The 12,074-nt window shown below is 36.2% G+C and overlaps 1 protein-coding gene across 1 annotated transcript in view; it reads right to left on the reverse strand.

The window, feature by feature from the left end:
- Positions 1–12,074, reverse strand: part of fbn2a (fibrillin 2a) — a 133,065-nt gene that overhangs the window by 12,740 nt on the left and 108,251 nt on the right. The window contains exons 56-61 of the mRNA XM_051929952.1: positions 7,046–7,171; positions 6,571–6,777; positions 3,633–3,758; positions 1,509–1,631; positions 969–1,085; positions 99–227 (exon numbers count right to left, since the gene is read on the reverse strand). Coding sequence (XP_051785912.1) covers positions 99–227; positions 969–1,085; positions 1,509–1,631; positions 3,633–3,758; positions 6,571–6,777; positions 7,046–7,171 — 828 coding nt within the window. The remainder of the gene's footprint in view (positions 1–98; positions 228–968; positions 1,086–1,508; positions 1,632–3,632; positions 3,759–6,570; positions 6,778–7,045; positions 7,172–12,074) is intronic.

A 12,074-nucleotide genomic window follows, 5' to 3' on the forward strand; every position in this document is an offset into this window, starting at 1 on the left:
ACAGGAAGTTAAGTGAGTCATCCATGTGTTTTAAAACTGCACTTGTTATTTCCTACCATTAGTAAAAGAGTGAAAAGCTAAAGTATAATCTTTTATACCATTACAATTGCGGCCGCTGGAATCCAGAGAGTAACCTCGTTGACACTCACAACGAAAGCTGCCTGGGTTGTTGTGACAAATCCCTTTGGATCCACAGAGTGAAGGCTGAGACGCACATTCATTGTTATCTATCAAATAAAAATGAAGATATCTCAAAAACATTCTAGAAGCATGAACAGAGTTTTTACTTTTGACATATCAAATGACTTTATTTGGCAATGTGAACTGTGTCCTTTGACAAAACTTGAATTCAAAAAGATCAACCCTATTACCACAAGGGGGAGACAGACACCCTTATGTTAGAAATGGAATTCCTGAGTAAACACCATAGCCAAAATAATCTTTAAAATAATAATGGGCCTTCAAAATCACAAGCACCCTCCTCAGTCTGGCAAATCCTTCAGCTCAAATAATTTTAAACTAGCCAGTCTGGTGAATTCCAAGAGGCATACAGGTAATCATCTTTTCCTGGCCTGTAGAATGCCAAGGATTATAAAGTGCCATGTTTGCCATTCTGAATCCTGTATTTCAAAAAATGCAATGCCAAAGTTCTTAAACTTGATATACTGATGATGTCCTACATACTTTACACTTGATTTTATGTACTAGTAAATTTTCATAATTTTCTTAAGAAAGCAGGTATTGCAATGCCCAGCCTTACATGCTTTTAAAGGAAAATCAATTTTCCCAAAGCCATCAGGGGCATACAAGTGCAGTTGTCAACCTGAAGCAAAACCTTAACATTTAACATCAAAATAAGAGTGAGAGACATACAAAGAGCAGAGCAGATGGCTCAGCATCTAAGCTATACTTAAGTCTGAGTAGGTTTGCTCATTCCATTGTAAATAAAAAAATAATTGGGGACCTACCAATACAGGCTGTGTGATGCTGAGTAAATCCAGATGGACATTTACAGGTAAAGCCTCCAATAGTGTTGACACAGAGGAACTGGCAGTTGTGTTGTTTGGTCTTACACTCATCGAGATCTGATAGACATTAGAAATATACCATTAGGGCTTTACACACTACAGGAAAGCAAGCTCAGTAGTTCTTCAAGACACATTGTAAAAGGACTCTAATTTTGCAGTCCACCACTCAAAAAGCATAGTTTATGTCAAGTATGTCCCATTTTCAATTCTCTCTCACTTCTATGGTACTACTTTTAAGGCTGATTACATTCTGTTTATCATCTTCCATAGCAGAGACAAAGCAAGCCATTACATTTTCCCATTTCACTCAGGTTTCTTTTGTTACCTGTGAAATTCTAAATGTCACACCCAGCACATACTGGTGCGTTTCTCTTTCCAACCTTCTTTTAAATTCTAGTTAGGTGCCTTCCTAAACTTACTGGTTTTCTTACATAATGATTCATGAACTACATTTGAGCAGTAAAAGAGCATACACTGTACCTCTGCAAGTTTTCCCATCATCCTGCAAAATATATCCATGAGGGCATGAACAAAGGTAGTTGCCCTCTATATTCTTACAGATAAAACTACATGGCTTTGGAGACTGAAGACATTCGTTCATATCTAAAATCACAAAAGATTAAATGATACTAACAACATTTATGTAGAATACTTAATTTAATGCAACAGGCTTAGTTAATTACTTTATTAAAATGGCAATAAGACTACAGATACTACTTACAGGACTACAGTGTATATCGGAAATGAACAGTCTGGTCATCTTAGCTTCAATACATTAACCATACACATAGGTGTTGAAAAATAGAGTGGAAGGCAAAGATGATTACCTGATTCACATTATTAGCAAAGGAAGCTTACAATAACTGATCGTTCTCTGTGCACTGTGGCAAAATATTACAGTACTATGACAACATGACAGTTTTCACTCATATTCTCAAGGACAGGGGACTAAGTGGATTAGCTAATCTAAATATGCCCCAGTGTGATTGAGGGTGTGTGTGTGTGTTTATGTGCCCTGAGATAATCTGCTGCCCTGTTCAAGATGTTTCCTGTTTTGTGCCCTGTGCTGCCAAGATGGGCTCTGCCCCCTCGCTTTCCGCAAGCAGGTTTAAGAAGGTACAGGTATATATGTATGTATTTATCAGACAAGCTTTGAACAATTGTTAAAAATATAATAAGACTATGTTTCAATTTGTATCAGATAACAGAGGAGTGCCCAAATAGATTACAGCATAAGAAAATATTTAATACTTATCAACTCCCTAACAACACACCAACTGTAGAACATGTGTCACACAGTAACCAGAAGCTTACTGGAAAAAATGACCATTAGGGGACAACTCCATGAACATATCATAGATTCTCTCCCATGGACAGAATGACGAATTTAATTATCTCTGAGAACATCCATGTAGAGCCACTGCTGTTAGAAATGAAGAGAAGCAAGCTGTAATGGCCTGTGCATGTTGAGAGGTTGCCTACTGTTAAGAAAACCAAGGTTTACACCCTTGACCCATGGGAAGAATTATGTTTTCATTCATGTGGGCACACATATGTGATTGTAGAGAGTGATGCTTTCAAACAACAGAAATTATTAAACTGCCTGTTTACTGTAATGTAGGTGTTAATGGTTTTAGTCAATGAAAATTGAGAGGTAAATGACTATGGGTACAAAAGAGGAACAGGGACTAGAAGGAAAGTCTTTCTCTTCTATCATTTCATGTCAAGAAATAAATAGTGATGCAAGCAAAGAGATTTTTGATCCCTTTTGCCTAGACCCTTGCTCAGTTACTAGCTGAATGCTTTATTTGTGGAGTCTGTATGTTTTCCCAATATCTATAAGTTTCCTCTTTAAAAAACTATATTCAATCTGAAGGACATGCTATCTAACATTAATCTGAGCTGTCCTTTTGTGCATATTTGAGAAGAGTACCTTGAAACGCACTGGTATACTACTTTGCACATACTGCTTACACACAGTCCAATAATTACAGCTGGTTACATTCAGCAATGATTTATGCAATAGTGGATAAATGCAGGACAGAAGTAAAACTTTAAAATATGATGTGCATTACAGCAACAATCCAGTTTACCCAAAACAAAGATGCATTGTTGAAACTGTGGTGAAAAAAACCTGCAGAAGATATCATATTACAGAATTTAGAACATTCCATCTTTATATATAGATTTTGTGTCCAGATTGGGTAATGCAACCCAACTTGAATCTTCATCAAAAAATAAATGGTTTTGGTATTTAGAAATGTGTGAGATTTACTATAACAGAGGACAAAGGAGACAGTCCAACATGATGACACAATGCTAAATAGTATCATCATCTGAAGTAATACTATTTTTAAACAATCATAGCTTCTTAGATTCCCTGAAATAGTATAATAACTGATTTGAAAGAATATCACTTTTCACCAAGTTTTAGTTCATTGGACTGAGATTTCTACAGTGATTAAAATAAAGCAACAGATTAGGAGCAAATGAAATATATGTAATCAAATTAGTTAACAGTTACTGCATTTTTGTTAATACCATAATAGTGTAGAGCCTTGAAAGTCCATAAATACAGATGTGTGACATTTGCACATTCCTCACCCACACAAGTAGTCCCAGTCAAATCCATGACATAGCCCAGCTGGCAAAGGCACCTAAAGGAGCCAATGGTATTGATGCATTGTCCATTTTTGCACAGATTGCTCATAACTTCACACTCATTTATATCTAAGGAACAAAATGATAAATAAATGTCACAGTGAGATAGGGAAAACAATATATAAGGAACAGTTTTGTAGAACATTAATAATTAATTTAATATACCTAATTCATAGGGAAAATAAAAACAATAAATGCCTTGATTAATGAATTTGTGTATTGTTCACATTGATTGCTGTGAAAATTCATATACATGTTAATGTGAATATTTACCTGAACGGTTTATTAACTGAAAACACTGGTTTTTGAATCTTTGTAAACCTTTTCTTAATGAAATGATAAGATTGATGAAGGATCTTTTAAGAAATTTTAAAAATGAGAAAAACCATTCAGTCCATCAAGTTTGTTGGATTAGCTAAAAGCTAAGATGTCACAATACCTTATGCAGATATTTCTTAAAGACTGTTAAGGTTTCTACTTCAACTAAATGTCTTGGTACTTTGTTCTAGATTTTCACAACACTTTGTGCAAAGAAGTGCCTCGTGGCTTTAGCCTTAAATTTCTACTTGTGTTCTCGAGTGTGTGAATAACCATTAAATTGAAAGAATCCTGCTAGATTTCTATAATTTCTGCTGGACTTAATCCAGAGATTAGTAAGAGCAGCAACTTCATCATTGATACAGGCAAAGGAATGTTTAATTAATTGTTAATTATGTAAATGGCCTTTAAAAGTGTATTTGTGTCCAAGTAAATGCTGCATTTGTTAATCCTCTGATTTGTGACACTAGATACACAGACAACTTCACTTAGTACACAGTGTCAGAAAACACATTCAGTGAAATTAATAATACAGAGGAGTTGGTCTCGATCGTTATAGGAGATGGACGTCTGAAGCAGAGCTCCGCTTGCAGCGGCTTTAATTTCCCACGTATTTCACATTGTTTAGAGGTATCCTGTATTTAACCCGACCAAGGAACTTCCACTACAATATACAAGCATGAGTAACAAGAAGAAAAGTCAGAAAGAACTGGAAAAGAAACTTAAAGCTGCTTCAAAGTCTGGACAGACATCTGGCCCGAGTGCAAGGTATGGCCTCTCAGAAACTGACTTGGAACAGGCAGACGAAGGCGCAGATCTCCTGGGACCCCGCTCCATTGTTTCGTCTCCAGTCGAGAGTGAAAACGGGAGCGAAGGTGCAAGTGATACAGGTGATACATGTCGCGCTGGATCGCCGATTTCTGAGGTTCACTCGAGACTAGAAAAGGCCCTGTGGGATGTGCTTTCATCTACTCATCGCGAGCCTGCAGCACCTGCCGTAACAGGAGCTGCACTTCCACTCGCAGAGCATGAAATCCGAAGCGAACTGTCCGATAAAAAGTTGCTACGGGAAGCCAATATCAAATACAGTCTCTTGTATCCCACCAAACTGAAAGTGGAAGTTCAAGATCAATATTATATTTTTTCAAGCAAAGAAGAAGCCAAAAAGGAATTAAAGAAGCTGTTTCCGACACTCTTTTGAAAGTTAATAAGGAGCCGTATTCTATCAAGGCATGGGAAGGACCTGTCATCTGCTCTCTGGATCCATATTTAAAGAGACTGGTATTATAATTATACATCATTTTCTTTATCTGGGCATTATATGTTTACGTCTTAATCACAGTTATAGACGTGAGTGTGGAAGTAATTAAAGTAGGATTCGTTTTTTTTATTACCTTAAAGTAGACTGTTTAGATGGGCGGCACGGTGGCGCAGTGGTAGTGCTGCTGTTCTCCCCGTGTCTGCGTGGGTTTCCTCCCACAGTCCAAAGACATGCAGGTTAGGTGGATTGGCGATTCTAAATTGGCCGTAGTGTGTGCTTGGTGTGTGGGTGTGTTTGTGTGTGTCCTGTGGTGGGTTGGCACCCTGCCTGGGATTGGTTCCTGCCTTGTGCCCTGTGTTGGCTGGGATTGGCTCCAGCAGACCCCCGTGACCCTGTGTTTGGATTCAGCGGGTTGGAAAATGGATGGATGGATAGACTGTTTAACATCATACACTTGGTTCATTGCTATTTATACTATTACATTATACCTTTTTTTTTATTACCTTAAAGTAGACTGAAGCTTAGATTGTTAATGATTATATTTTCGGCAGATAGTATTAAGAATTTAGCTGCAATAGATATCTCTTTGTTTTAATTCTCTAAGGCCGCTGCGGGGTGGGGTTTGTTTTGTTTTGGACGTGCTCTGTCTCTTCGTATGTCAGAGGACCAGGACATCATGAAGTGGGATCAAGCCTCATGTGGGGAGGCAAAATGGGGGGATGGGGGGATAAAGGGGGGAGAGAAGGAGAGCAGGCTATATGTAATCTATTCTTCTAATCCCTATAACTATAAATGTCAATGCAACAATAGGCTAAAATGCAATAACTCATGGGGAAATTTTAAACTAAGATTGAAACTGCCTCATTACCAGTTAAGACTATAAAATGACATTAAAAACTCAGAGTCAATGTCTCCATGATGGGACAGTTAACTTTGTGAGCTGGAATGTTAAAGGCCTGAATCACGAATTAAAGAGAAAGAAAGTATGCTCTCACCTAACAGGCTTAATTTACATATATATTTATTTCTCCCTTTCCTTTGCTTAATGTTGTCTTATTAAAAAGCCCTAAGCAATTCTCCTTTAGCTAAGCTCTCCTTCTCAGGGGTGGGGTTTGATTTATCTTTAATTTGTTTGGTTATAAATTGATCTATTTGTATGGAATGATTACAATAAAAATTAATGAAATATATTTAAAAAAAAAAGAAATGAATAATACAGCAATGATATAATACTTCATTAGTTCATTTGATACACTTAAAAAATATATGATATAGAGAGTAACATTAAAAACATGTTCTCACCTTTACCACCTATGTTGTATCCAGGACCATGAGGACATAGCTTCTTATAATGCCCTGTTCCAAGCAGTGGGCAGAGTTCACATTGGTTTCCCCAGCCTTTCCCACCACTGCAGCAACATTCAGATTTTATAGACAAATTTCGACTGCTGAAAGACATCTGGCACATGGTCTGCAATACTTCAGTGAAGCAAAACCCTTGTCTGTGGTCTGTTGATGCACAAAGACAACAGCGTTACTATTCAACTAAGTATAAAATAACAATAGCAATGTAGCCTGCACAATCCAAATCTGGACTGCTTGCTATGCCATTTACACTCTTGGTTTTAATTCAGTATATTGTAAAGCTTATAGCAGAAAAAAGACCCTGACATTTATTAAGAATAAAAGTGTTGCTGTTGCAGAAACATAATAATGTTTATTATATGTACAAATACACACACATTCATATACACAAACAGCATAACATAGTATTTACCAATGCAATTTGTGCCAGTTGCTGCTAATTTAAAGCCCTCATTGCAGTCACATGCATAGCTGCCATGTGTATTCAGGCAGCGACCATTTTCGCAAACTCCAGGTTTTGTGTAACATTCATTCTCATCTTAAAAAAAAAATACAGAAAAACAGGTTAAACAGTACACCAAGACAATGCTTCTCAAAATAAATATATATATCTAAACAAACATTAATATTGACATACAATCATATGATATTCAACCATTTTTGAAACCATTGCAGAATAACTACAGCAACAGCCTATCTAAGCAGTATTGCAAACTCACTTTTATTTACTAACACATACACCTAAATTATACCAGGCAAATGTAGATTTGCCCATAAATCCTTTATGCACCTGTTTGCTGTATTAGAGAACACCAGATTAGTCATGAAAAATATGCAAATGGAAGAATTTGCAAACTCCATGCTGACAGTCAATGTGGCGAGAATCGAAGGTCCCTAGATTTTTGAGACAGTAGTATTATCCACCATGATATCTAAAGGGACATAGAAAATGAACAAAAATAAGGCATTAAATTTCTGTTTGTTAATTTTACTAAGTATTTTTACCACTGTGGGGAATAAAGCTGCATCTTTTTGTTGTGAATGTTGAATTTAGGATATTCAATTAGACGTCCAGATGGTGTGCAAGATCCTTTGCAATTGTAGCTAATTGCATTTTTGCCTTTGGGAAAAACATTTAAAGTTAGTTTTCTTATTACTCACAAAGAGCTCACCCATACAAAGCCAAGAATGAGAAAGGTAGTATGTTTTCTCTACAGAAGCAACATCCTAATTTCTTTGGTCAAGAAACATTTAGTCTTCAGCTCCCTATAACACCTATCTGTACCAAAACCATAGATAGCATGCAGACATGTGACAACAACAACCATCAATACTGGTACATACAAAGCACTTAAGGAAAAACAGTGATAGTTAACAAACCTATTATATGAAATCCTCAATTATTTTCTTCTCAGAAATCAATAAATAAAGGAATCAATAATAAAACCACCACAAAAATGTTATTTAGTTGAAGTATGTTTGGACACATATTTATCACTCTACCTGTTTAACAAAGAATACAAACATGATGAGTTACATAGCACTGTACTGTTAACTACTCAAACAATATAAGCATGTTTCTGATATTGTAGAACAGCTTCAGCTTTACTCTCCACCATGGACATAAATAAACATATTGCGCAGGATTTCCATGTTCTTTCAATGCCAATGTGTTTGAAATATGTGCAATGGCTATTGGGATCTGTTCTAAGGACAACTCATATATTTTGACTGCAGGCACCTCTAAAATAAGAACTCATTTAAATATTATCTACCAATCTATCTAAATTAGATTTTGAGGTTTTAGCTATGGTAAATTTGAAAAAACGTAAACCTAATAAAACAATCATCCTTTAGTAAAAAGAAGTGTAGAAGCCCAATACATTGTAAGTTTGGCAGAAATTGTGAGGCAGAATAAAAGAAGAAATATATACGCTTTGAATTCTCTGTGAACACAAGTGAAATAAGTATCTGTAGAGAGTTCAATATAGATACCTAAATATGATGAAAAATTGGTGTTCTTTAAAAAATGACAAAATATTGTTCTAAACACTATGACATAATAGACAGGTTTCAATCCAAAATATTATATGCGATAAATTAAATGTTTGTCAACATAGGTGATGAAAATTTTAATTGTCTATAATATTTTACAAATATTTATAACACTTTTTTATCCGTTGTGTTTTGTGTTGGCCATACACTGCGATTTTTACAAATTGTGGTTAAGGGATTACTAACACTGCACAACAGCATTTCCAGCCATATATGTGCTCAAACTATTTGAGCAAGTTTGGTCTAAATGACATGCCACTACATGGTTGCCCAGGCTATACATGTACATAGCTCTGACAAAACCCATTGACATTCTGTAATAAAGATTAACCCAATTAAAAAAGCATTTTGTTCATAAGCTTCTCAAAAGAAAAAAGATGCATTGCTCACTCCTGCACTACTGTGCCTTGAAACCACAATGAAAAGAAAAAGGTGTAACTGGACAAGCTGTTGTTGAGGTGCAGGCAATGAATACTGTCTATTCTACAGAGAGGACTGGAGGTATGTAATCTATTAATTTACCATTGTGTGCGTGTTTGTTTTCGGGTTCTTCTAGCAAAAGTTTCCTAAGGTACTTTTGTCATTGACTATGTAGTTTTATATGTGCTGCCATCTGATAAGTTAGCTTTTTGAAATCAAACAGGTGAGAAAAAGCATGACAATGGCAGCACCAAATTAATAATGCACTGTGGTTTCTGAACAATGAATTTCTGGAAATTTCATGGCAACATCAGAAGATCAGCTTGTAAGACTACTCACACTACAAGACTGGTGAATGAAATTTCTGACATGACAGAAATTCTACCAATCGCACGTTAGCTGGACCGTAAGATGCAATCAGGCATCACAACCCCTCTCCTACTGCACATAAAACAATGGTTGATGAAGCTGAAATTTTGACTCAGATTTGAACTCAGAAAATCAATCAGCATCTGCAAGTTAGGCTGAAAATTGTTTCAAAATTGCACCATGTATTCCTGACTTTAATAGAAAAATGATTTGTCAATACTTGAAATGTTCGGAAAAACTGTATTGCAAATTTGCAACAGTAAAAATAATACATTTATGCAGAAATTAGGTGTCACGTGACGGGATTTGCATCCCATGCCTCTTCTACATCAAAGCCTACACGCTGACAAAACAATAAAACCTGCAGCTTTTTAAAATTTGCAGTGTCACTTTGAAAAATAAAATAAACATATTTCCTCTTTAACATTCATAAAAAGACACTAGTGATTTCATTTAAAAATAGTCTGGTATGTACAGTGGAACCTCGGTTCATGAACGTCTCGGAACACGTACAAATCGGTTTACGACCAAAAAGTTCGCCAAACTTTTGCATCTGTTTACGACCACACACTTGGTATACGAACAAGCCAGTTTCCCTTTCGATTTGTGCGCGCCAATGATTTCCGCACGTGTTCAGTCTCTCCCTGTGCAGAGAGCGAGCGAACCAGAGAGAGAGAGAGAGAGAGAGAGAGCGAGAGGGTGAGACACAAACAGAGACGCGCAAGAAAGAGACACACACAGGCATGAGAGACACACACACGTGAGAGAGAGGGGGCTGGACGCATAAGAAGGCAGTTAAAGAATGCACCGGGCTTGATTTTATTTTCACTTCTGTTTACAACGATCGGTTCGTAGCGTGCATTGTTGCAATGTTACTTTTCTTGGTGGTTTATTAAATTACGGATTTTTCAAATGTTAATTTTTTCCCTGTGCTTAAAACTCATTAAAAAAAGTGTTTTTAGCAAGCAGTTCGTAGCGCTATAGCGCAAACTCTTGCAGTGTTAAGTTTTCTCTGTTGTTCAAGGTTTTCTCAGTGTTATTCAATGTTTTTACATTTAGTTTACTATTATGCTGTGCATTCTATGGTATAATTAACTATATTTGTGCTTAAAAACTTAAAAAAAAATATATTTACATACAGTTCATACGGTCTGGAACGGATTTATTGTATTTACATACAATCCTATGGGGGAAATTACCGAGGTTCTACTGTATGTGTAGCCCATCTACACTGAAAAAAGGGGAAATGGCAGGTTGTTAACATTTACAAAAATGTATTTACTTTATATTACATGTATTGTTTATGTTCCACTTCTGAACATAACTTGATCATGTTTAATTTATTGAATCTTGTGGGGTGTATAATATACTAATTTCAGTCATTTAAGTAGAAATCAAAATAATTATATTTAGTCCTCACCGGAAATTAATATGTACCAAGCAGATTCATCATCAGAAGAGGTTGAATAACTTGACGGTAAAGTCATGTGACTTTCAAAGAAGCAACAGGTTGTGGGTGTGAGTTATTGTCGCCAGTTAAGAGCAAAAGGTTAGTGAAATAATAGTTAAAAAAATAAACACACACACAAGAAATATTCAGATATTCATTTAAAACACTTAATCACACAGACTAATGTTACTCCATTTTGTGTTTTTCCTTGTATTCTCTTTTAATGTTTTATCAAACTATGCTCACTAACTACCATCACAAGTCAGTCAGTCAATAAATGTACTATTAAGTTATCTAGATTTACTCGCTTTTTACGGGTTCATTTATGTACTTAAAAAAAAAAAGTTCTGACTTTCGTTATGGGTCAACAACTTTCAGCATTGCTGTTCATTAGTATTATCATAACATTGCTCAACCAGATAAATACTATTAATACAGACAAATAAATAATACACCCAAATACAATACATTGCAGTTGCCGAATTTGCGGCGTATGGCCGCTTTTTTAATGATTTTTAAGCACAGGGAGAAAATTAACATTTGAAAAATCAGAAATGTAATAAATCACCAAGAAAAGTAACATTTCATGTGCCCACCCCCAACTCGTCACCTGAGTCATTTTCCACTTTGCACAGTCCATATGCACGTGTGAGTCATGTAGACTTTTCATTGTTGTTTGCGGTTTTGGCTGCTTTTCTATATATAATCCACCAAGTCATCCGACCATGGTAGTACCGAGGGGGGGCGTACAAAGGGCAGGGACATAGTCAGTGCGAGCGTATGAGCCGCTAGCCATGTTTTTGAAAGTTTGGCCCTGTGCCTTATTAATTGTCATCGCAAAGGCAAGTCTAACAGGAAATTGTCTTCGTCTTAAAGTAAAAGGCAAATTATCCGCGACAAACTGTTTTACAAGCTGCATACCAACTCGCGGCGTAGTATACGCCGCATAATCACGCTGCTTTTTTAATGTTTTTTAAGCAGAGGGAAAAAAATGAACATTTGCAAAATCCGTAACACTGCTTTCAGTAAGTACAATGCACACGCGTTTAATTTGTCAGCCACTTTTTGCCAGCCGTCTTTTCTGGTTTGGGCCGCTTTTACAGTGTTACCGCTTGTGTATATTAAATCTTGAAATCCTTCGAGTAAC

This window comes from Erpetoichthys calabaricus, chromosome 7 (assembly GCF_900747795.2).
Source record: "Erpetoichthys calabaricus chromosome 7, fErpCal1.3, whole genome shotgun sequence".
Classification (NCBI taxonomy): Eukaryota; Metazoa; Chordata; class Cladistia; order Polypteriformes; family Polypteridae; genus Erpetoichthys; species Erpetoichthys calabaricus.